Genomic DNA, 27354 nt, shown 5'->3' with positions numbered 1-27354 from the left:
AGCTAAACCTACCAGGCCAGTTCCTCCCTGAACCACAGCATAAGCAGCCCAAGACCAGTTTCAACAGATTCATTCAATAATTCCTTCTACTTGATTGTTGTTTTTGCAGTCAATGCTTTAAGTGTGACAGGTATGTCCAAACTTGGGTGCTGTTATCAGTGCGCAACAGGACTCAAGCTATACTACACTGAGACCTAAGTAGGCCAAAACCATTCTGGGTTTGCTTGTGTTCCTATCTGGATGGGTGTCGGCTTGGTAGATGGGCTAGGTAGCAAGCAATAGGTCAAATCGATGTACTTACATCTGCAAGATTATAAAAAGAAATTACTGTAATTAAGCAAGCACTGGCAAACCAACAGATGACACCTTTACAACCTATAGGCTTTGTAAATGGATTTGCCAATGTTCAGCAGCAGCTGAAAAAGAAAAACGTAAACATGCATGCAAAAGTACATGTCATCATGCTCTGGTGGCCTAGCATTATGACGTATGCACCCATCAACTTGCATCTGTGTACATACTACTAGATGGGGTCGCCATCCCCATCATAAATTATGTAGCTCACTATAAGTTTTAGACTTGGTTCACCAGAGATCGATTGCAAAATGTCCATCACACTTCCACGCTTTGCACCCTTCAAGGAATTCAGTCAGCATACTAGTAAATGACCAAATGAAGGCCAAGGTTTTGAGAGGCTTAATAATGAGGAAAAGGCTCTAGAAAATGGCATGGCTAAATGCTTTATTTTATGACAGCACTGCAAGGTCTCACTTTGCACACCCTCATTAACGTTATAATTAAAGTTTGCAGTCTTTTTTCCATGACACATTAATTTAGCGACACACTAGCGTCCTGGGAGCTGCCAGATATTAAGTCCAAGTCTATGAAGCTCTATTAAACAAATAGCCACATAACCACGGCTGCTACCTTAGTGTTACAACTTGAAAAGGAAAATATATGTCACTGATCTGCCAGTCTGGGGCTCTACATTAAGCGGGCCATCCCAAGACAGCACAAGAGCAATCCATGCACAGGACTGCACATAATATCAAACATTTCTCTAAATAAGTGGGATTCCCTTCAAAATGGGAGAAAGCAAAAGATTAAGACCAAAAACAAAATCTGAAGCAAACTAAAATGGAGCCTTTGACATGTGATTCTCTTATCAAGGAAACAGCAAAAACAGCAAGAACAATCGATGAAAAGAATGGGAAGCAGGAATATATGGGGGAATAGAGAAGACAAATTTAAGCATTTTGAATCAAATACAGATGAGGGTGAGGCATTTGTGTCAGGTCACATACAGAGACAAACAGTAGTCAAGACAAAAAAAGAATAGCCTGAGAAAGTTGCAAGGACAAAGAAAAAAAAAAATCGTTTTACGGAGGTTAAACAGCTGAAGTTGGCATAACTGCAGCAATCAGGAAGGGTAAAGTTAAGATCTGAATTAAAGATTAAACCAATAGGGCGTATGACCTTAAAACGCTTGCAAAGCTTTACCACATATATTTTTTTACAACAAATGTTTAGTATATTTAAGTATTTAAGATCAGTTTAAAAACAAAATATTATATATATATATATATATATATATATATATATATATATATATATATATATATATTATTCGTACACAGATCCCGGAATGCAGGTGCTCAACACAGCGGTCCTGGGTGGGCTCCGAGAGGCCCTAATATAACCTTCAACACTCCCTTCGATATCAAGAGAACCAGGACACCTCCAATATGAAAATTCAATTTATTTCAGCACAAATATCCAACGCGTTTCAGCAACAGCCTTACTCATGGATGGTGCTGAAATAAATTGAATTTTCATATTGGAGGTGTCCTGGTTCTCCTGATATCGAAGGGAGCGTTGAAGGATATATATATATATACATACACACACACACACACACACACATATATACACACACACACACACACACGTTAATCTCACCTCCCATCTTTTAAAAAAAACTACAGCTTTACATTTTTTTTTTAACTGAGAGAACATTCAAACTATTTTTTTTAAATAATTCTTATATCCTACTCAACCCTAAACTCTAAAATTACCCTTTCACCAAAAACCCCAGCCCACCCCCTGAACGTTACAAACACCCTTACCACCCTATACCCTTACCCTCCCCTAAACTCTTAAAATCCCCTTACCACCCTATCCTCAAACTCCCAAAATGTTGGTTCAGCATCTTATGCCCCGACCCAAACCCTAAAAACACACTTACCACCCTATACATTTAGCCACCCTTAAACACTATAAAAACTTACCAAACCCTAAACCCCAATTTTATAAATGCATAATACCTACTGGCGCTTGCCAGCAGGTAGTAATAGTTAGGACCTGGGCTCCATAGATTAAGTGCATTTTATTTTGCCAATAACTTTAGAGTCGTTTGACAAATCTGCATACATTTTTTAAAACTAGTAAGCAACTAACTTTGGCTGCTGTGTGTAAATTTTCCGAATGATTCGTCAACCAGGAGGCTGAGAAAAAAGTGGGGTCCTAAAATGTGTTGTCTCCATACAATCTCACATAGGGATTTTAGACACGACTTCAGCCCGAACCACTGGGCGGAATTACACCAAATGTGGCAGAAAGCTATCTTTCAGTCTAGAAAGAGTGCTTTTTATGATTTGGTGTAAATCCGTTCAGTAGTTTTGGAGTCATTAAAAAAAATATATAGATATCTAGGGACTCAGATCCACAGATCTCAGAGACCTCAAAATGATATTTGAATACCTACCAACACTTCAACCAGGAAGTGTTGGCAGCCATCTTGGGATTCGAACTCAGCCGAGGCCCAAGAAAAACCATTTTTTTTAAATTAAAAAATAAAAAGGGATGTGAGCAGGGTAGAAATATCCTGGCTCCCTAGGCCTCTTGGTGGGATCCCAGAAGGACTCAGCTGTGGGCCAAAAACATTTTTATGTGACCACGAATTTGTGGCTGATCCATTAATCTGCAGTAAAAATTAAAAAGAAAAAAAAGCACAGGCTCACGCGCTTGTTTGGTACATGCCCCCTGTGTGGGCCAGGTCCGAGGAGGTGGTTCATTATTTATAATGGGGGGGGTAGAGGGCGCCAATGATTCCCTCTTCCTTGGCAGATTTTGGACCTGGGGAACCCATCACCCAGCCAAATAGAAGGAGGGGCAGCTGCGTGGCCCCCTTCTGGGTAGATTTCAGCACCAGGGACTGCCACCCCTCTGGCCTAGCCAAACACAACTGGGGGATGAAAGGGTGGGGGTTAGACAGCTGCATGCAACCCTCGCCCATAATTTAAGTGACAGACCTCAGGGATGGGGTCCCTGGGGCCAAATGCAGCCCGGGGAGGGGGGGCCACATAGACCCCCTCCATGTATAAAACAAAATGGTGGTAGTCAAAGGGGTTCTTGAGACTGAAATTGGCATGAGGGGGGGCTGCACACTCCCCACCCGTGTTGACTGCCTTTGGGGAGTTGGTCAGGCCCTGTGGCCAACCCCCTGCCCACACAGTCAAAGGCCTGTGCTACCTGAGGTTGGCTGTAAGTGTGTGTGCGCGTGGGGGGGGTGTAGGTCGTGGCTGCAGGCGAGGCTCTAGGAAAAACACCCCCACCAAGCACAGCCAAAGGCCATGAGTGGTGTGGGGTTGGCTGAATGCTTTAGGTTAACAGAAACCATCCAAATTCACTATAAGAACAATGGTTAGAAGGACGTTATAGTTAGGACCACATTTTATATGCTCAAAACCATACAAATTCAGCAGTTATACTTAGAGATCTCTCAACTAACTATAACTTGTACCCTAAGAAAACTATAACTCCAGCCACTTACATGCACTGCTGATTACTCACATATTACTTCACTGATGACATCTTCTATAACATCACATGATAATAATCAGTGCAACATTTGCAGTAAAATCATTGATGAGAAAACTGTGCATGTTGGGGGCATAAGTTATAATTACCTTACGGTACAGCTGTGTGAAGCATCGGGTTGGCTACATGTGGGGGGGTTGGGGAGATGGCCAGAGGTCATGTGGGGGGTTGCGTGCATGTGGTGAGGTTGGTTCAAGGGCCGGGCCACAGGCCAGGCTTCGCGGCTAACACACCACCACAAATGGTCAAAAGCCATGCGTAGCGGAAGTTGGATTAACATATAGTGATTAAATATTACTTTACGTAAAAAATAAAAAAAAATGTAAACAGTGAAAAACACCAAGGTTAAAGGAATGTTATAGCTAGTAGATAGATAAAAAAAAAAAAGTTACAGAGATGTTATAGTTAAGTTCACATTTTACATATAAAACCAAAGTATAGTTATACATACGTTAAGAAACTATAGCTCATGCTGTAAATAACTTTAATCTACATGTAGCAGTTTCTTAACATAACTATCACTGCTGAACTGCTATGGTTTTGTGAATGTCAAATGTGATATGTCTCTGTAACAACCTTTGGTTTTTTTTGTGAATTTCCATGTTTTTTTTTTAATTCTATTTCTCAACTATAACGTCCCTGTAACCTTTGTTTTTTTCAATGTATAGAACATATACATACACACACACACACACACACACACAGTGTGTCTAACAAATCACTTCACTGCGCTCAGTGGCTGCTAGAGTTCATGATCGTTTTAATACTGGCACAAACGATTGGACGACTTTCACAGTGGCTACATCTGGAGTGATCTAAAAGGAGGACTATAAAGAGTTAAACTATAAGATCCTAGAAAAATTCAGATTAAGAGGAAAGAACGAATTTCAAATTAACAGGATTTGGCTCAAATAAGATTGGAACTTACATATACATATATTAAAGAGAGCTAAAACATCAAGAAGGTCTTTAACAAATACTGGCATTTGATCACCAATGATTGGGATACTGGAGCAAGATTAGGGAGAAGGACAAAAATAACATTTACAAAATCTCCATCATTAAAAGACAAACTAGCAGGAAGTCACTTCTCAGAATCTGTAACAAATAATTGGTTGAACAACCTACAATTGGTTTTATCAAATGTAAGGGCTGCAATGCCTGTAAAATTGGAAAAATATGAAGGTAATTTATGACAGAAACAATAGTCCAATAATTAATAAAGGAAACCAAAAGACACACGTAAATACTAATATATTGTCTATGCCATAGAATGTGAATGTCGACTACAATATATAGGAAGCACCACGTGTATGCTCCAAGAGAGGATACCTGAACATATGAGAGCCATACAACAACAATACCAGCTAAGCATTAGCTAAACACTATCTGCAGCATCAAGGTAATGATTGGAAAACACTGTGATATTATGCATCAATACGGTAATGAGACAGGAACAAGGTAGTGACAGAACCAAGAAATTACGACAACTTGAATCTAAATTTATTATTCTGTTGAAAACCAAGTTCCATTTTGGTCTCAATACTGAAGAATTACATGTGCATTTATAATAATTTTTTTAAAGCAAATAAATGAATTACAGAGAAGAGAGCATTATGAAGCATGGAACTAACTGGTTTGATTTTGAGTGTGAGAACTGTTGAATTAATGAGAATATTACTGATGACGAAATTATCAGGATTGGGATTGCAATGATGATTTTGGTGGGGAATTAAACTGATCGCAGAGGTCATAATTTACAAGACTGTCTGGTTGGTTAACAAAAGTTAATGTCATAACTATGGGTTTTTCGAATGACTGATTGTAGTTCATGATTCATCATGAAATTAATGTTCACTTCTGTAAAAACTGATGTGATACTTTTGATGGATTTGTAAATACATTGGTGTTTTAATGTTTAAGAACTACAGGGACCAGAATGCCATATTATTTGCAGGACAGGTCTTGAGTATACACAAGTGACATAGAAAATAGACTCATCAACTATTAAAAGTACTTTGAACGCCTGTCTCTAAGTGCAGCAAAGCAATCTGACAAATCTTCACAAACTTTAAAACTAGTGTACCAGTTACTTCATATGCTCTCTGGAAAGTTAAGGCTGAGCAAAGGAGAGAGTTAAGCGGGGATGGGGGCAAAACGATTTTTTCCCCCATGTCTGAGGATTTTGAAATTTTTAGACATGATTACAGCCTGAACCGTTGAAGAGAATTGCACCAAATTTTGCAGAAAGGTAAACCTTGGTCTAGAAAGAGTCCTTTTTATGGTCGAGCCTGCGTTGCATGCGCATGCGTATCGCAGCGAGACGCTTTTGTATTTAGAAAAGGGCTCAGAGCCCTGTCAACTTTACATCAGTGTTTTTTATTGGTTCGTGGGCTTGCCTAATAAAATATACTTGCTTTCATTAGTCGAAGGCACGCATACGTTATGCCTTTTCTGGTGGCTAGCCCTCCTCGAGCGCAGCGACCAAGTACAGAAAACATGCACGGCTCGCTGTTTTCCATCGGGCTCGTGGACTTCTTTTTCTCTAATTTACGAGCGTGATCTCGCTTGGCAGAAGTTGAGCGCTTTACATAGTTAATTTCACTTTTTCGGGTTATGTACATAAATGCACTTTTGCCCGATGGGTGAAAAGTCGGGTTAGGAGTTTACAACGCAATCAGCTCTAACATGAGCAAACGCGAGACTCGTTGCATTGTAAATGCTTGTTATAATTTGCTGTAAATCTGTTCAGTAGCTTCAGAGTTATTAAAGGAATATATATATATATAAAAATAAAAAATAAAAAAATAAAAAAAGCGGTGCAACTCGATCAAACACCAAAAGGCTGCACAATATCCAAACAAGCTTGTGGAATGTAGAGAGTGAATATAATAATTAAAAATCACTCATATACAAAATCGTCGGCTCCATTTTATTGAAAGAGTTCATATAAAGGCAAAAGTAATAATGAACAAAAATATATGAATAAATGGCACTTCCAAAAATTTCCTTCAATGCAAAAATCTGTAAAGTGCCCACAATGAACAAACAAACCTTCAACTGGACATTGGCAGACATTTTTAAGTCTGACTATTTAAATCCTATAGTCCTTCTTTGCTTTTGACAACATAGCTAAAAAGAAATGTGCAAAAGGAGCGGACATTTTGTAACATGACAATCTTAAATTCAAAATGTCTATTGTTTGTCCATGTGCTTGAATTGGATTTAAAATTTTAAACATTGCATTAAATATATCTTATATGGTTCCCTGTGGCATCATGTTGAAACATTTTCAGCTATAAATAAATAAATATACTTTCAATTGTTAATTAAAAAGTATATAGAAGAAAACAACCCACATGTAAATATTTTCTTATATAAATATGCTATCAAATTTTAACTTTGCTGTTCCAAAAACATGGTATATGAATAACTATATGCACTATGATATAAACATCTTCGATTGGTAATATATTCAAGCTATAAATAGATTAAATAATTCCAACCTGTATATATAAAGAGTGATGATAAAAGAGATGTTTAAAAGAGACAAATACTGAGTTAATATATGTAGATAACCGAAAATCTTATCATAATTGATACCAACATTTAAATATCTCAATTCATCTTAGTAATAATGCTAAATTCATATGTAAATAGATAAATAATTCTATAAAGGATTCGAATCTTCTAAATATGGGTATTACATCAATTGAAAAAGTTATTTTTATGACACAAACAAGGGATCTTTGTCAATGTAAGGATATAAAGGAAAAAACCTATTTGATCCAAGGACAGGGACATACATATAGAAACCGCTAAATTTTCCCCCAAAAGTGCTGATGAAGTGCAAAACTAATGAATTAGGTGTAAAAACGATAAAAGAAAATTCGATATATAATATATATATTAACTGGAAAACAATATCCTAGTCCGGAAATACTGTTGATCATGACAGAATCCCATAAAAAAACTCTCATTACAATATCAATTGTTACTTAATGTATAAGGAATTTCATTGCTTCTAATCGGAGACTGCAGAAGTATGAATTTTCACAAATGTACATGGAGTTCCGCATCCAAATTGTGACCCCCCCCCCCCCCAAGTGTTTTCAGTGCCTAATAATAGAATCATTCTCGATTCAGTTTGTCTTAAATGGGCAGTTCTGTTAACACCCCTCCCCCCCCCCGGGGATGGACAGCAATAGTTTTTATACCGTAAAATGTTAAGGAGCTGCAATTGCCTTCATGTACGTCCCAAAGGTGTTTAGCTAAGGGATAAGATGGATCATGATTTTTGATTGCTCTGAGATGTTGTAAAAACCTCACTTTTAGTTTATGAATGGTACTGCCTACGTATTTTTTATGGCAGCCACATTCAATAACATATACAACATATTCAGTTTCACAGGTAATGCGGTCAGTTATTTCACAAATTTTCCCCTCAAATGTAGTATATGAATGGGTATATTGTGCATATAAGCAAGATTTACCATGACCACATTTCCAAAAACCGAGACTTTTCTTCGATAGCCAAGATGAATTGGCTTTGGAGCTGAATAGACTTCTAGTGAGATGATCACCCAATGACTGAGTTTTACGATATGTTATTTGAGGATGAGGACCTATGTTGTCTTTAATAGAAGAATCATGTCTGAGAACATGCCAATTTTTTTGTATGATGTTATTCAATTGGGAATGTTGGGAATTAAATTTGAGAAAAAGTCTGGGCGGAGATCTATCATCTTGACCAGGATTATTAATGCCTCCAGATTTAAAAATAAGTTTTTCTCTAGACATGTTCAACACCTTCAAATGTGCATCTTTTAAAATCTTTAAGGGATAACCTCTTTCTAGAAAACTCTGTGTCATAATAGCAATTTCAGTGTTGAAGCATTCATCATTAGAACAAATTCTACGAGCCAGTAAAAACTGACTATATGGAATGCTCCACTTCAAAGCTTTAAGGTGACCGCTGTTACCATGCAGAATAGAATTACAGGCCGTATGTTTACGAAATATTGTTGTCTGTAAACTATCTTTTTGGACAGTAATCTGAACATCAAGAAATTCTATAGTCTGTGCACTATATTTTAAATCTAAATGGATATTAAGCTCATTATTATTCAATATATTGACATATAGAGCCAAAAAATGTTCATCACCATCCCAAATGAGAAAAAGATCATCAATGTATCTGACCCATAGTATCACTTTTTCCATATACTTGCTGTTAGAATCAGACCAGGCTATCTCCGTCTCCCACCAGCCCACATATAGGTTCGCATAAGTGGGAGCAAATGAAGCTCTCATTGCTGTCCCTTGTTTTTGCAAATAATACTGATTATCAAATAAAAAGGCATTGTGGGTGAGACAGAATCTTAGCATGCTTACAAGCATATTGGTATGTTGAAAAAATTCAATTTTGCGAGTGCCTAAAAAGTGACTACAGGCCTGGATACCATATTCATGCATGATGGAGGTATAAAGAGCGGTCACATCCATGGTCAACAATAAAAAATTAGATTGCCATGGAATATTGTGAATCCTAGCTAAAAAATCATTAATGTCTCGTAAATATGAAGGCAGTTCAGTTACATAGGGACACAGAAAGAGGTCCAAGTAACGGGAAGTATTTTCCAGGAGGGAGGAATTCATACTAACAATTGGTCGACAAGGGGGGATGTTTTTTGTTTTTATGAATTTTTGGTAAGAAGTAAATGCAGGGAATTTTTGGAGATGTAACCTTCAAATAGAGGTACTCATTTTGATATATATATATATATACACAAACACACACACACACATATATATAAAAAACACACACACATACATACAGATAGATATCTAGGGATGCACATCTGCGGGTACCCGCTGATCCAGGTGAAAAGGAACACTGATTGGCTGGTTGCAACCTGAAAGGAAACTTGTGGCTGCCATTTTGCTTTTTTGCTGGACTCCTGGGGCAAAAACATAAATAGAAACACAATTAAGGGGTCAGGATAGAGGTATCCTGACCGTAGGACACATGGATGGGGCTCTGAGGGACCCCTCATGGGCAAAAAAAATGCTACAAAATTTTGAGCCGACCCTTGGATCCAACGCAGCTCACAGAGTGACCCCCAATGTAAATCCACAATGGATCTGCAGGTCCAAAGCTCTATGGGAAAAAAATTAAACAAAAACAAAAAAAACCTCACACACCATACCTTCACCACCGGGGGTTCGGTGACATCCATTGGGTAGGGGATGGGTGTTCGACTGCAGGGACGGAAATTATATAATAATTTACAAGAAGAAAAAAAAAAAAGAAATTCACTGGGGAATAAACAAAGGTTGAAGGAAACTTATAATTATATTGTCATTTTATCATTTTATCTACACAAAACCATAGAAATTCAGCAGTTAGTCACAGTGCTCTGGTGGAACGTCTCGGCTGTTATAATTACAAAGATTACACCGCCCGGCTACACTCCTTGGGAGATAAACTAGCCTACTTACTGCCCTGGCTGGCCAGTCACGAAACGCAAGCCCCTCCAATCGCGATCACTTTGTACACTTGCCAGATACTGTGCTCACAGGCAGTTAGCACGTATTACTCTAAATTGTATAGTCTGTCACCTGCCCCACCTCCGAATTATAATGCGTTTCCTTTATCTCCTCTCCCCTGCTATCCATCAACGCAGTTCAATGGTAGATCTTGATGGCCTCATCACCATTATGAAGGTGAAATGGGTGATATATTTCTAGTCCATAACAAGACCCCCGGATTAGATGGGCTCCCAACACAGTATTATGACCGATTTGCAGTCAGTCTGGCCCCACTCCTGGTCGAAGTACATAAGATCCTTACAATGGACTCACTCCCAAACTCTTTTCAGGAATCTTTATTGGTTTTTCTCTTGAAGCCAGAAAGAAACCCCACTCAACTCCTCCTACCACCCAGTGGCTATTCTAGGCACAAATTATAACATCTTAGGCAAAATTTTGGCCCACTGATACATGACAACACTTACAGGTTTGGTCTATCCAGACCAGAACAACTTTGTGCCAGGGTACAATACGTTCAATAAAATCCATCACCTGTTTCACAAACTGGATCATGCCTCACTGCGGTACCCATACACGGCATGCCTAATACTGGAGATTGAAAAGGTCGTAAAGGTCGTTGATTCACTATCATGGGTGTATCTTTTCAAGGTTCTACGGACAATGGGCCAAGTCCGCGCTTACTGGCTTATACCAAATTTCTATATACCAGCCCCTCCCTCCAGAGTATGAGTGGGATGCCTGATTTCACCCCCTCCGCAATAGGCCGCGGTACACAGCAAGGACTCCTCTCTCCCTTATTCTATTTTCAATTCCTATGGAACCGCTGGCCCACCACCTCAGAATGGACAGCCAAATTTGGTGGAATCCACTGAATGGCACTACGCATGCTGTGTACCTATATGACAGGGTTCTTCAAAATGGGAGGCCTCAAGTGCAGCAGGCTTCGGCCAAAAGAAGCATTATGCAGATAACAGCACTTTGTTTTACGCAGAAAACAGAGTATTGCTTTTTTTTTTTAAAAGGTATCAGAACTTAACTGCAATGTTTAAATAAATCTAGACCTATTTAAACACTGCCACCTTCATAGAACAATTGTGGGGAAAAAAGATTAAAAAAAATCAGAGGAGTGCTCGATTTTTTTTTTTTTCCATCTTTGGGGAGACAGGGGCATTGAAAAGTTTGAAAAACACTGCTATATGTGTACAATGTCATAATATACATTTGAGACACACCTGCACATATCGCCTCCTTAACAACCACCCTCCAAAACTTCAAAGAGTCGGCCAGCCTCCAGGTATATTGGGAGAAATCATACGCCTTATTTTCCTCCAATCGTGTAGTACCTGACTGATTCTATTTTTTATGGAGACATAGCTGGTTCTATTGCTGTGTTGGTTTTAGTTTTGAAAATACTAAATCAATATTTAAAAAAAGAAATCTCTACTAACTTGCCATTTCCACCTACTTATTCTGAGGCATGTTTCATTTATTTTTTAGCCTGTTCAAAACATTCAAGTTCTGAATGCATTTTTATCCTCATACTTAGATTACTTTAACACCATCTTTATGAGTTTTCCTTCCTTTTTGAGCTGCGAATTACAGCATATTCAAAATTATGTAGCATCCTTTGGGTGCGGCATTAACTGCAGGAAACACTGCTGCCCTATTTTGTCTTCTCTACATTAGCTGCCAGTGAAGCAGCATATCCTTTTTAAGTCACTTCAATTCCCAAAGGTATTTATCCGCCAAGAAGACCACCACTTCCACACTGTTTCAAATGGTATCTTACTTCTAGTGCATGGAGATCTGCAAATCATCTCTTTCAGATTCCAATACCTGGTTTTAAATCCATGGATGACAGCTCCCTTTCTATTACGGCTACAACCTTTGCTGCCCCCATAATTTTGTTCTAAATGTGATCTACTAAAACGTAGAGAAAGATGAAAAACTGAATACCCTCCAAGAGTGTAGTAGCTCTATGTAGCTTTGGTGTTTGTGCATATTATTGACTATTTAGTTCTGGTATCAAGATATCTTATTTAGAGTGAATGAGAGCTTTACAAAATCTGAATACAATTTAAAAAAAAAAAAAAAAAAAAGCAGAAATGCATAAGCCCATCAAGATGGTAAAATTGTGCCTATCCCCTGGCATACACAGCTTTGCAGCACCTTTAAAAAAAAATGCTTCTCTGAACAAACAAACACCTTTTGTGTTGGAGTACCTCTCTGGTCTACTGTACGGACATGGGATGCCACAAGTGTTGTGATATCTAAAGAAGATAACCACATCAGGTACCTCGAGAATGACAGACTAATTTTATTACTAAAAACATTGATTGGAAAATACTGCCTAATTATCAGCAAACAGACTTCTTTAAAACTTAATTCACCCAATACACGTGCACTCCATGAAGGGTAGACCCTCCGATCATATCTTCAGTATTTTCTGCCATGCAAACAAGAAAGTCAGCCAGATTCCATCCACAGTGGCAACAACAGCCTTGAACTCATAAAAGGCTTTTGATAAAGCTGATTTGCCATTTCTGTGTGCTACCCTTTATAGATTTGGCTGATCAAGGCCATTTATGCAAAGCCATCTGCCAATGATCAAGTGAGCAGGATATTATCAGCTCCATTAAAATTAGATCAAGGCACAAGGCAAGGTTGACAGCTTTCACTCATATGGTTTCTTTTAGCTACAGAACTGCTACTGGAAACACTCACAAAAGTATGACAGACTAATGGCAGGGCCAATGAAATTATGCAATTCTACAGCCGCTGCTTTATCGCATAAGTATTTGCCGCAGTTGCCACATAATGCATCATGTACTGCATAATTTGCAGATTTTAAACAAAACAAAATGTTTCAACCTCAAAAGGAACAAACGTTACTAAAAACGTGACGATGTGTTGGCACGCATTGGCAGGACTTTAGCAAAGGTTAATAGTCATCTTTCAGTTCCTTATTTCTGCATTGGTTGTTTAACTGGTACTAATTAAATGAAATATTTGCTCATACAGTATTGACAAGAGTAAAAGTTGCAAAAATACTTAAGTGACACTATCAAAAAATATGCTACAATATGCAGCATGATTTGATTTTTCTTGCTGCATAATTTGGTGCTACCCTGCTGCATACCTCAAGTGTCCCGGCCTAATGTGCATTAACATAAGTAGAGGTACCTATAAGGTGGGGCCTATTGGAAAACATTATTGTCTCCAATATGTAGACTGATGAACCTAATTCAGTACTTTTAGACAACATTCATAATAATGTTGAGGATACAAAGCACACCAGTTGGCTAATAAGGCAGTCCTGATGCTTACAGTAACTGGGACCTGTATGTAATAGTAACATTGAACAACAGACTACTTAATGTAATCACTGACCTCTTCGAGGACTAGTCAGTGAGATACATTTCATTGTGCAGCAGATTAAAGCCCACCCAAATGATAATTTCTCCTATGGTAAATTAACTAGGATGCATCCTGATAGACTATAAGAATTTATTTTGAAAACTTGACCGACTGACCTCATACTTCCTACGGAAATCCAAAACAACCAGAATAGTCCTAAAGAAATTAAGCCTACAAAATAATTTTTAAGATGAATCAATTTGGTCAACTTGTATACATATCATCAAGCCTTTAAAGTTAGACAAGGAGCATACATATTATCAAACCTTTAAAATTAGACACGGCAGTCAGTGGTTCCTCCTGTAATCCCCTGTAGTCCAATGTGGGTTCAAATTGAAAGACCTTGCAACCCCAGCTAATACTTTAACAAATACAACATTCTTCAAAATACAGGTGGGCCACTCCCATCAAATTATAACAAATATGGTCTCAGCTTTATTACAATTAGACACCAGACTTCGTAAGGCGTCGCTACCCACACCTAAAAAATAAAAATAAATGATCCCTGGTGCCTAGAGATTTCTGTCCTTAAATAAATCCACCCATCCCTCCCCGAGGGAGCGATCCTTGCCTGCTCCTCTTCAGAGAAATTGTCCAAAACAAAAATCCTTGGTGTCTAGTGGTTTCTGCCCCCCCACCCCCCCGGGGGAAGATTGGTCTAATAAAAATAGGCCAATATGCCCCCAGGGTGGGGGGGGGGGGGGGGAGGGGGCAGAAATGGTCTAAAATAAATCTGCCCGCCAGGGGAGCAACCCTTGCCTAAGGGGTTTCTCCCCTTGCGTATAATTGACAAAAACAAATCCCTGCTGTCTAGTGGTTTCTGCCCCCCCTTGGGGGAAGATTGGCCTAAGAAAAATAGGCCGATCTGTTGGGAGCAGATTTCGCCTAAAATAAAATACCCCCCAATCCCCTCCACCCCGGGGAGCAACCCTTGCCTAAGGTGTCGCTCCCCATCTGTAAAAAGAGAGGGGAAAAAAAAAATTAAATCCCTGGTGCCTAGTGGTTTCTGGGCCCAATTAAAATAGGCTGATCTGCCCCAAGGGGGCGCAGAAATGGCCTAAAATAAATCACCCCCCCCCCCCCCCAGGGAAGTGACCCTTGCCTAAGGGGTCGCTCTCCTCCTGCAAAAAATAAAAATAAAAACCTTTAAAAAAAGACGATTTGCACGCTGACGTCATCAGACGTCACTGGGAGGATGGGGGGGAGGGAGGGAAGCGATTCCCCTTCCTTCCATCCCTGCACTGACGGGTGGGTGGGAGACTCTTGGGGAGATGGGGAGCGCTAGCAATCCCCCCGTGGGCAGGGTGCAGGACGAGCTGGTCTCTTCGTCTGCACACAGCGTCCGTGGGTGAGACCAGCTCATCCAGGGTACCCAGGGGGTTAAAGCCTGAATAATAACCATGCTTAAAATGCATACAGCAGTAAGATTTGTCTTTTGCCATGTTAAAGATACAAGTTGTATTTGAAGGAATAAAAAAAGATTTCACAACAGCAACTCTAAACATCATATTTGAAATTACACTTTTTAAGTCAGGATCATCCAATTCTTGTCACTATATTTGTTTAAGCCTTTGTATTTTAGGTTGTTTGACAGAAGGAAATTCACTGAACACAACAAAGCCCACACTCGATATTACAACCAAGGACCAGTCTACATCAACCATTGCCTGAACTTCCACCACCCTACCAGACAACTACGATCCACATCCCTCTCACTACCTTGAATTCTCTTCACCGACCGAAACAACAGCAGAGGATGCTCTTTCTCCTACCTTATGGCAACTGAGTCACCTGAACCATCAGACCCTCAAGCGTCTGGATACCCTCTCAGGCGATTAGTCTCACTATATAAATCCACTTGAATGACTGATTGATCGAGATGAAATTGTGGATGGAGAATTAATCCCAAACCATCACCATGGGAATCTGCCTATATGCATGAGTGAGGAAGGGGACCAAGATGGGATGTAGGTAGAGCAATAGATTAGCTGGTAGTTGCTAGACACCAGACCTAACCCTCTGTTTTTCTTTCTTTCCTTATTGCTTAACTATTTTGTTCTCCTTTTTTCTGGCAAGCCTGGGTTATCAATCCCAATGTACTGAGCAGATTCTACACAGTTTCTTTTGAGGAACTCCAAAGGGACAGTCTAGGGTTGGAGTCTATAATTTGGTAAGAAGTTCTAAATGATTTGCTAGAATATACTGCCCAATCAACAACTTAACAATTGTTTATCAATGACATTTAGTTGACTGGGGCAGGAAGATACTCAAGTGTATTGTCAGTTTGGTCACATATTCTGTACTCTCCTTTAGAAATTAACATAATCAAAAACTTGCAGACATAAAGGGGAGTCCCAGGGACTTGTTTTTGGAGGTCCATGGTCAGTTCTGAATCAAACCTCAACCCAGATTTATCTGTAAGAATTGGAGGGAAGAGAACCCTGCGTCAGCACTATATAAACTAGAATTTCCGTCTTGTTTCAGTTCAAATGAAGTCGGTCTGTACGTGTCCTTGAGGCCATTTTCAATAGAAAAGACTTAAATGTGTCAATGGCATCAGCTGGATGCCTAGTCAAAAGTCAAAAAACATATCTGAGTATTCTCTAATTGTAATATGGCACTATCTAAAAATATTTCTCCTGAATAGGAGAATGGTGAGAGCACCCATTGCCTCCACAGACGACATCCACATGAAATCCACTGTAAGGGATACCCTCATTCTCCAGGACCAATGTGCAGCATTTGAAACAGACCCACATGCCATCCTCATTAGACACCTGCATAAGATTGGCGTCCAAGGCCCGCTCTCCGCTGGATCAGCTCCTTCTTAATGGATAGAATACACATTGTCAGCCTACGTCTACTCTATGGAAACCAGCAAACGTATCTATGGAGTACCTAAAGGTTCATTGCTCAGCCCCACCCTCAATTCTCACATTATCCCTATGGCCAAAAACATCTGGGCACACAGCATCAACATCCTTTCCTAAGCTGATGACATGCAACTCATTCTCTCCCTTCCAGACAAGGCCCCAAACACAAGAATCAAATTCAATGCCTGCTAATGGAAATCAATAATGGATGAAAGCTATCCGAAGCTTCACAGCAACAAGACAGATGTAGTGATCTTTGGCAAGAACGTCTCACCATGGAACTCCAACACGCCCGGCACCCACAACAGGATCCTTGAAATTATCAACAGCAAACTGGACAGGACGACAAAAGTCAATGCGGTTGCTGCTTCTACACCTTGAAGATGCAGAGGAAGATCTTAAAATGATTCCCAAGCAACACCAGAAAAATTGTCACTCAAGCCATAGTTACCAGCAAGTTTTACTACAGAACACCGTCTAGGCCAAGATCACCAAGAAACTCACCATAAAAATACAAACTATCCAGGACTCAGTAACCAAACTCATCCTCAACCTCCCACACAGAACTCACATCACACAACACCTCATGGAGCTCCACTGGCTCCTGATACACAACTACCACCCCAATTTCAAACTCCTCATACACACATTCAAGACACTACACAACTTAGGATCCACCTTACGTGAACAATTGCATCTTTTATCTCCAACCACCCAGACACATCTGGTTTGAGGCACTCTTACTTGCACGGATCCCACACACAAAGCCAGATCAGAAGTACATGCATTCCCTAAAGAAAAGAAAAAAAACACTGTTCTTAATACCAAAACTCACCGGCTGTGCCCAATGAACTTCTTTCTGACAAAACAACTTCAAATTGAAGAAATATAGTGAAAAGAACAGAACGACTCTGAACTAAAAAGGTTAACTTCAAATATGGTGTTCAAAATCACTGCTGTGAAACCACTGTTATGCCTTTAAACACAAGTTGTATCTTTCACCCTGCAAAAGACATCTGATTGTTGTGTGCATTTTACAAATGGTGATTATTCAAGTTTTGAAATGTGAATTGCCAAACTTTTTGCTTGTGTGGTCCTTGTTCACTCCACGGCATTTTGTTTTAATTTTTTTTGTTTGATGCTTATTTTCTTTTGATTCAACTGGCAATTTCATATCATCTTCTTATGTGGGTCTCTGTAGTGTCAACTAGGTCTGTTCTTTGTAGCGCTTCAATTTGTATTATCTGTGTCTGAAACAAAGTAATTTCAGACATAAGAATATTATTTATGCTGTCGTTAACTTTCTCTAGGTATTTTTCTGCCCCATGTATCCCATTGAAATATATGTATTTTTTGTGAATTTCTATGGTATGATTTGGACCTTTATAGTATATCTGACAACTTCATGATGCCTGCCTCGCTCAAAAGCCAGCTTGTGCGAGTTCAGTTTGGCAACATATTGCATGACAGTCCTGTTCAACACCATATAATGGATAGTGAATATCTTTGAAAATGTTAATTAATTCCTGGTGATCATGTAGTGTGGTCTGTTATTATTTATGTAAAATACACATCAAATATTTTGTGGGCCCGTATGCCAAAGTCACCTGCTGCTGTAAGGTTTAAACTCTTGCTCACTTTATAAAATCGTAAGGGTTCTACTAACAGGGTTGGCAAGATAATGAAATCAAGCAAATGAGTCAAAAGCAAATGAGAACGTAAAAGAGCACTGTATGACAATAAAAGAAAAATATGATACTAGTAAACTAATATGAGCAGAAAGCGGTGACTGTTAGTGTAGACAAAGAAACAGGGCAGAGAAGGTACTATCATCAAAGTGTCTTTCCTTCTCTAATTTTATTTCCAAAGATCTGATATAATATTTTAAAATGGGGGAATAGCATGTGGAATGGAGACATGGGTCTGATTACTATATAGTCTAATTGAGCAATATAAAGAGACAAATGCCAGTATTATGTGAGTGGGGTATGTGATCAGGAGTGTGGCATGCGAGATTGAGTCTACACAAGCCAACAGGCAGGACGATAGAAGATCTCAGAGTGGCAGTTTCAGGAGCTCTACCGAAGAGGTTGTGGACAATCTAATTAATAGACAGAGTTCAGTGGGGTTTTTTTCTCCTGGATTTAAACATCGAGTTTATTCCATATGGAGTTATAATTTAATGAGGTTAGATTGTTGTTGTGTCAGTTTATCTGAACTTATTCTGTGTCAATAAATCTAACGAGATAAAATCTATTTACTAATCAGCAGTAAGTCTGATGTTGCTTGAATCCTCAAACAGTTACTGGGTTAAGGATTATATTAATAAGGAAGAAGATAGTTATGTTAATATTTAGTATATCTGCATGAGTAAAGTAAATGTATCAGTGACTGGGCGTTCCAGCAGCTTTCAATTGTTAGTAAACCCTAAATAACCCTACTTTTAGAAAAAGTAAAAAATGTTCTAAAAATAATAAAGCGTGGAACAACATCCCACAACACATCAGAGTGTCCTCTTCTCCCATTGAATTCCACAAGAAGCAGACAACCTGACTTTTAAAAATTAACCAACCTACCATAAGCAGGGTGAGGCACACACGCCTGCTCAGCGCCAAGATACCCTAGCAATGATAGTACTCTTCACAAATACACATAACAAAAGCACCCAAAACACACTGTGGTGTTGAGTAGTATTTTACATATATATTACTAGAACTGGCAAATATTGAAGTAACTGAAGAATACAATTACAAATCCTTCTATTGGTTACATAAAGATGTTACACCAAAATGTATGTGTAACTCTATATACAAATGTGTGGATATATACACACAAACTTACCAAGTTTGTTTTATTGGGTGGAGGACTAACAATCTCATTATAAGTCTTAATTAGGATATACATTTTAACAGAGCTGAATTTAATTTTCAAAAACGGATCACTTGTGTCCAAATAAAACAGTCAATTCTATTCCAAATGTTTAATGTGATCATGTGTGGATTCGTGGGACTTTATATACAAGCCATACACAGTTATGCTATTAAAAACGTAAAGTGACAGGGTATGCCTATCAACTTGGAAAGTCTATGAAAGCAAGAGTGTTTAAATGGACGAACTGTTCGACTGTCACAGAATGCTGGTGTATCAGAGTCATATGCCTGCTACCTACAGTTATGTTAATTTTACATCAACCATCCCTATGAGATACCAGGGACCATCATCAGAACATAGGCCCTAGCTGTGAGAAACATGACTACATCTGAATCCACACTTTTGAACAGTTAATGGTGGACAGGCATTATAACATCACATTAAACGACACGTAGACATAAGATGCAAGGATCACTTCTTTCAGCAATGCAGCTACGGGTTCCACCTACATGGAGTGTGGCTTGCTGCTGCTATCATTTTGCAGACCAACAATAAAGGCTGCTACAGTGGTATTCATCTGCGACATACCACAGCCAAAGAACTGCATCGGGCAGCCACTTAATTAATTTGCCAAATGATACCTTTATTCCGCAGAAACTGATTAATTGCAGGTCTATCGCTTCCTCGTATTTTATATTTGATGGTAATAAGAGTTATTCAGTAACACCTTAAACAACCGGTAATACACTACAAAAACACCACCAACATCCGGGGATAAACACATCTGTTTCAAAAATACCAAAAACAGACTGTTACTAATTTAACTCTTGATCACGAAGGCAGCTGCAAATACCACTATATGGTACCATTGGTTCAGTGCATTGTTTGTAAGTAAATTAAGTTGTGTGGCTTTGTTTTGGCACGCCATGGTGCACTTACTGACATGCCATTGGATAACGTCGAACACCTGCATCGCAACTAGAACCTCTGAGTTTTCCTCGTGCTGCAGGCAAGAATATTGATATTTTACGTAAAAATTAAAGGGCACTCGTTCTTTTACAGATTACTTCAGGGCTGTGATAAAAAAAAAGTCCGTAAAAGAGTGATATGTACATCCATTTTACCATAAATGCAAGCGCGAAAAGAAGGATGTATATAAATCAGTACTGGTGCACTTCATGGACGTGATAGCTATATTCATTCACCACGCTAGGTTACTCGGTATACGGTAAACAAGGGCCCCAGTAAGAACACACAGCACTAAGCAACCTTTTCAGGAATGCTTCTAACTCACACCCACCAGCATAAGCAACTGCTGCTCAATAAGGTAAGCATGCGACATTTTAAAAGGCTCATATTATTAAAAAAGAAAGGTCCCTCGCTAGTAATACTAGTTTTAAATGTCAATGCACACACAGAGCCAAGAAGGCCTCACCACGAGTCATAATAGGTTACAGAAGGTTAAGCTGATCTCAGACGTGATAAGAAGTCTGTTTAAAGACACACCCTCAATTCAAAGCCTATGGTGTTGCCTTTTCCTGATTACTCTCAGAACCTTGCAAAGCATGTGAAGCTAGATCAAACCATCAAGGAATAAAAGCAGTGTTACAGTCAAGTACCTCTACCTTCTCCTACAAATATCAATCCATCCAAGTTCTGTCTCAATCAACTTGATCCGCCCTCTCCCCTCAAACCCCCTGGCAGCTCATTCCGTGACTGCTGCAAAGGTTATAAGCGGGTTCGTATCTCCCATCCCTTGAAGCCTATTTGCAGTTCCCTATTCCTTACACTACCCCAAAGTGTACTAACCTATCTTCGATCTCAACCAGCCCACCCACAGTGTTTTAGTCAGCCTCCAACAAAGCAAACCCCATCTCTCTCGCCCTCTGACAAATACTACTTGCCACCACCATCGTCCCTTCAAAAGGCACCACCTGCCCTTCACTGCTATCTCCTTTACGTTCCCCAGCTACCTATTCCATAGCACTTTAAACATATCATCTCTTACGACTGCCGGAGTCCTGTCTGTAATAACCTTCGCCAACACAGTTTACCACGTCCAACCTCAACGACCTCTGCAGGGCCAGACCTGCCCGCTCTCTCAACCCATTGCACAGCCAGACTTTTCTCCTTTGGCCCAGTAGTACCAAGCCTTTCAGTTTGGCAGGGTCCGGGCTACTCTCACTTGAAAGCTTATCTCGACTTCTCTTTGAACAGGTCCCAGTCCACACGCCTATTCCCCTCGCAGAAGGGCACTATTTGCTCACCTACTCTCCGAAGGAAGTAGCATTGCTGCCATTCGTTACTACACTTGGAAATATACAGCTTGCTCTTCCTCTAAACTCGCAGTGGTGTCCAGCTTGCCCTCTCTCTAGTCTACACCCATGGGTTTAGCCCTCCAGGGAAATAACTGTCAATACTAGTCCTGCGTCTCCACTCATCACAACCTACCTTGTCCACCGAATATCAATGTTTGGCCTGCATTCCCGAACTGACTGTGCTTAAAGTCCCTTTAGTTATGTTCAGCTTACAAATCCTTTCCCTGCATTCTGATTTGCCTTGTATGTCAGTGAATGTAACAAGACTGCGAGCCTTGTTTTCTTCATTTGCTGCTTCAAAGAGTGAACAACCTGCCCTCCCTCTTTCCTTGTCGTGCCCGGCCTACCATTCTGCAGACTCCAGCGTAAACTCACTCACTGCCACTATCAGTACCCAGCATGTTCGCCCTCGCAACCTTTAACAGTGCCCTCCCTTTCCCCTCTCCAGCAGTGGTTGACCCGCCCTCCTCGGTCCAGCGCCTGAAATGCCACCCCTAGCACTGCCGTCCTGACATTTCTCACCCCCAGACCTTCTCCTTCTACCCACCGTAGGCAATCAGGGACCCGCAAGATCCCCCTTGAACCCCGCACATTGGCACTCACCTGCCTATGCTCTGCCGCCCGCCTCCTCCCGGGGCTGGGGCGCCGCTGCCCCCGCCGGGCTTCCGGTTACTCCCGGTCTGCTGCTGCTTCAGAGACATGACGGCCGGCCCATAAACAAGGGGATATCGTCAACAAACCACAGGGCCGCTTGAAACGGGGGGGGAGAGAGCAGCTCTGGGCCCTCAGATGCGCCGGTGCCTGTCTTGGGCCGAGTCCTTTCCCCAGAAGCCGCAGACTCTAAGAGCAAGTCGTCTTGGGCCTGTCCTTGGACTTTGCAGGGGCTGCAATGAGCTCGTGTGCGGCTTTCTTAGCGGCCTGTCTTGGGCCTCGAGAGCAGTCCCTGCAGTAACTCTAACCATAGACACCACAACAGTCTGAACAGAGACGGCCGCGGAGGGATATCTTTGTCAAGCCGCCGTCGGCATCTCAGCGTGTTACGTAGCGTCACAGTTTCGCTTTCGCCCTGGGGCTGATCGGTGGTGCGGTGGTCGCGGCGATTCCCCCGGTGTGACGTCAGATTGTTTTTCTATGCGCTGGGAGGTAGCTGGTTTTGACAGGCGATAGGACGGGCTGCGGCTAGTGGTTGGATGGAGGGACTCCTTTGCGGACGGGCGGAGGGTTATCGAACGTGGCAGCGTTGCTGACGACAGCGGGGGTAGTGCGGCACTCACGCGTGAACCGGTGTCGTGCTGCTGGAGGTCTGCAACGGGAGACATGGACAAGTGTTTCCCTGGAACCGGGGGCCTCGGGTCAGCCTAACGAAGCCTTGACTTTTCTCATCCTTTATTGAACTTCCAGGTTATTCAGTTCAGTCCTTTTAGGAAACACAGCTAGATTGTTTTCTGTCTCCATTGTATTTATTGTTTTTTTTTTTTATAGGACCGGTTACTGCACATTTGAGGTTATTGCAAATAACTGTTTTTATAATTGTTTATACGACTCCCGTTTGGTTAGGATGTTCTGATGACTTTTTGCCCCCGCTTTTCTTTACTGAGAGTTGGTATTTGCAGTATCTCTTTTCATTGCCTCACCGTCGTCGCTTCCAGTGATTCTTCGTGTCAGCATCCCGTTGATCCCGAGTATCCTTGGTGTTCGTCTTACTCATTAGGAAGGTATTTGTCACTTGTGGACACCCTTACTGTTCACCACTCCTTTAATTGGAGTCTTACACCTGGAAACATTTTTCTTTACGTTACTGAGAACTCTACTGTTGCTTTTTATGACCTAGGTTTTAAGAACATCGTGGGAGTCTGCTTCCATCCTGTCTATTAACATAAATACAGTGATGAAATATGTGCGCTTTCGTAAACATCAAGAGATGAGCTGCCTCGTAAAATCAGGAGTCATGAGTTTTACGATGTTAGTAAGCATTTGTTTTAGACTTCTTGTTCTACATGCTAACTTCTCCCATTGCAACTAAGGGTTCTCAACTATCCCTACGTACTAGAAACCCAGAATGTCTCTAGAACATTCTTCCGGCTTACCGACCCCTCTGTCGGTAACGTGAGCATTAGGTAAATGGTACAGAGATATATGGTTGTAGGAGAGCCCCTTCAGAATGCACGCAATGGGCTTAATAGCATGGACAAAGCCAATAAGTTGGAGTTCAATTGCTAACACATGCAGCCTTAGTCCGACACACGTGGGAGGGAGCCAACAGGCGTGCATAGAGAGTTCTGTTTTCGTAAAGTAGTCCTTCAAGCAGTTCAATGGAGGTACGCGGAGTGAAAGCGAACTGATACTCATACAGCCAACAGCATATTCTGAAAAATTATACTGGGTTGACCCAAGACATGAGTGACAAATTATTATGCCAGTGACTAAAATAGGTTGGTAAAAGTAAGACCGTGGTTGGCAGAGCTAGAACCACAGCTTCTTCTAATCTTGTTAGCAATAGGCCAGCTGCGCTGTCAAACTCTCACCTAAAAAGAGCATTGGCAATTATTATTCCTGCTCTGATATTGATTGTAAGCGAGGGAGACTTCAAAATAGAACAGTACCCTACAGCATAGCATATTGGAATACCTCCCCTCTAAATAGCATGTGTTGTCCATAAGCTTTATTCACTATTTCAAGACCATCATGAAAGGACAGACAGAAAGCAATGCATTACATGTCAAAAAGAATTAAAAATAGACATGTAGCAGATTTTTAAAGTTAAGCGAATTGCATAAGCTCCCAATGGCAAAACAGACTGGCAGGGTAGCATGTGTAAGACATAAAGTGCAAGTTTGTGCTGATAAAATCATGTGATTTAATAACTGTCAATAGAAAACTACGCATAGAAGGCACATAGTATTTTCAAAAGAAAATAAAGTGTGTCAGTCTGAGTGGAAACCTCGTCACAAGGGGAGGTTAAAAAAGAGGCTGAGTCATATTGACAAGAGGAAAACACAGGTAGATCTTGATGAAACTTTACCGCAATTTGGTTAACAAAGACCTTTCCAACACATCTTTCACAAGGTGCAAATAATGTTATGTGCCACCACACGTTTAGGTCATAACATTGTTCCTGACTAGGCATTTTCGGTTCACCAGCTTTTTGGTTGGCCCTATAGTGTGAAAAAAAAAAAATATATATATATCCTTATTGCACTCCTCTAATAATATGTGGGGAAGTAAATAGTTCTGATCTACACCAAATATACAAAAGCCAATAGACTTGTGTGTACTGCCATCTATACCTGAATAGGACTATTGAAAAAATGTCTCACTCACCACTTGTTGGCATGCTTCATATTTTGCATTTTCTCGCACCCCAGTAGGTAAATACCACTGAGGGTAGCTTCACCATTACCTGGGAGCTCTATATTTGTAACTCCTGAACAGATACCAGAGGTTCAGTTATTGAGCTAAAACATGATCATGGGTTTACCTAAATAATTTATTTGTGGGAACTCATGCCATCGTTAAAAACAACCGGATGCTTAATGGGAATACAATGGTTCCAGCATCCCTAGTATGTCAACATGTTTCAACCAATTTCTGGCCACCCACAACTAAGTGTAAGGTAAATAGAGAGGACACCTCTAGTGGTAGGATATATGGATGCAGATAGTTTGGTGTATTAACTTCTTACCCAATTTTAGGTCTCTACAGGCCCCATCAGCTCTGAGGGTGCAGACACTTCTCCATTTGCCTACTGAGGGGAGAGAAATCACTTGTTCTCTTGTGATTGTGTTAATAGGAGAAGTAAATACTTAAGGTCGGCCCATGGATCTCGTGATGTTCATAATGCATCTTAACCACTGAATTTCAAGGACCTGTCAGATGCCAGGCAGACAATGATACCCAGACAATTTAAATGAGCCTGCTTATTTCCCTATATAGAAATCCAAAGACTTGGGCAACATTAATATGATCTTCAGTTTAGGAAAGCCCCTAGCTCCTCATTTCTAACATAAAACAGATTTATTTCCCACCTTTTTGGTTAGCTCAAAAACGCCCCCATGGACTAGTTAAAGCAGAGATATCTATCGAGATACAAGGTAACCAGGAACTCTGGGCATCAAAGGTCACATTGAAATATGAAAAGTAATTTACTCTAGTAATAGGCTTTATCTTGATGATGGGTCTGACGTTGAACTGTTGGTGACCACAGACCGTGCAGTGTGTGTTAGAAATATTGACCTCGAGATTCAGGTTACCCAGGAAGCTGCCAAAACTGTCAATTGGCGTCTCGGACCATTAAGGGTACGTGCAATTAAAACAGCAGTGCTGGAGCAAGAATAGATTCCCACCTCTGGCTGGTCCTTGCCATTAATAGTACAAAAACTACTCCCATTAATGTACAGCACAAATAGAATAGAGGCAAGAGCACAGCCTTGGAGGACCTTCCTCTGGCTAAGCTGAAGGATGCAGAATATTTCCCGCCTGATCCATGTCTCACAGCAGCAGTCACTCCGCAGTCTAGGGCACATAGGAAGTTCACAAGGGGATCGTACATGTGTCAAAATGTCCCATAACTTTGATCAATTAACCTGATCAAAGTCACTGCTGAGGTCAATAAAGGAAAGGTAAATAGGTCCTCTTTTACCAGTTATGTATTGTTCAATGATTAGCTGTAGGTTCAGACACTGTTTTTGTGGTCTCAGTCCCTCTCTGAAACCATACTGCACCGTGTTAATAACAATATTCTCTTTGACCCAATCCTTGATGTTATGGGGGATAATACGCTCAACTATTTTGACAACTGAATCTATTAATGAAAATGCTCTTTAGTTCTTGGGATCTTGTTTACTGCATTTGTTATAAATTGGAAAGATTGTGGCAGTCTGCCATGAAGCTGGGATACTAGTATTATGCAGCATTCAAGACGTAGGATGTGGTAGGCCCCCAGAATTCAATGTTAGATTAGTGCAAATCCATGGGGATCCAATCAGGCTCTGGGGCCTTGTAGGATGGGCTAGTAGTGATGGCACCCACAACCTCCTTGAAGAAAACATATTTTAACAGGATCGTTGGACTGGCCTCCTGCACAACACCAGTGCCATGTGCACCAAAAGAGTAATATTACTAATCTGGTCCACCTAGCCATCAGCACTTATATTAGTGCCAAGCCCATCTGAGTTTTCAGACTTGCTTTTATTGACATTCACAAATGGCTCTTGAGTCATGATCTATACATGCCTTAACTAGGTTTTATCCTTTATTGCGGCTTTCGTTTCCCTAATGGCCAACTGCTACACAGCTCTGACACTAGCAGTGCTACCTTGGTTTCTGTGATCACACTTCAAAGCATTACCTGTTAGCGATCTGCAGTCCTTGTTAAGTCAGCCGTGAGAACTTTTTTAAATAGATACTGGGCTTAAGAGAGTTGACTTAAGGCCTGATTTAGAACT

General features: G+C 40.5%; 1 protein-coding gene across 11 annotated transcripts in view; it reads right to left on the bottom strand.

Moving 5' to 3' along the window:
- ATXN2 (ataxin 2) overlaps positions 1-23026 on the bottom strand; it is a 1121476-nt gene extending 1098450 nt beyond the window's left edge. For 9 of the 11 annotated variants that reach the window (XM_069214837.1, XM_069214838.1, XM_069214845.1 and 6 more), the window contains exon 1: positions 22514-22941. In XM_069214837.1, coding sequence (XP_069070938.1) covers positions 22514-22611 — 98 coding nt within the window. In that variant the 5' untranslated portion in view covers positions 22612-22941. Of the gene's footprint in view, positions 1-22513 lie in introns of all 11 variants that reach the window. The other 2 variants (XM_069214846.1, XM_069214840.1) reach the window with 2 other exon arrangements.
- Positions 23027-27354: the final 4328 nt, after the last annotated feature.

The sequence above is a fragment of the Pleurodeles waltl genome, chromosome 11 (assembly GCF_031143425.1).
Source record: "Pleurodeles waltl isolate 20211129_DDA chromosome 11, aPleWal1.hap1.20221129, whole genome shotgun sequence".
NCBI lineage: Eukaryota > Metazoa > Chordata > Amphibia > Caudata > Salamandridae > Pleurodeles > Pleurodeles waltl.
This window is presented reverse-complemented; position numbering and strand designations above follow the sequence as displayed.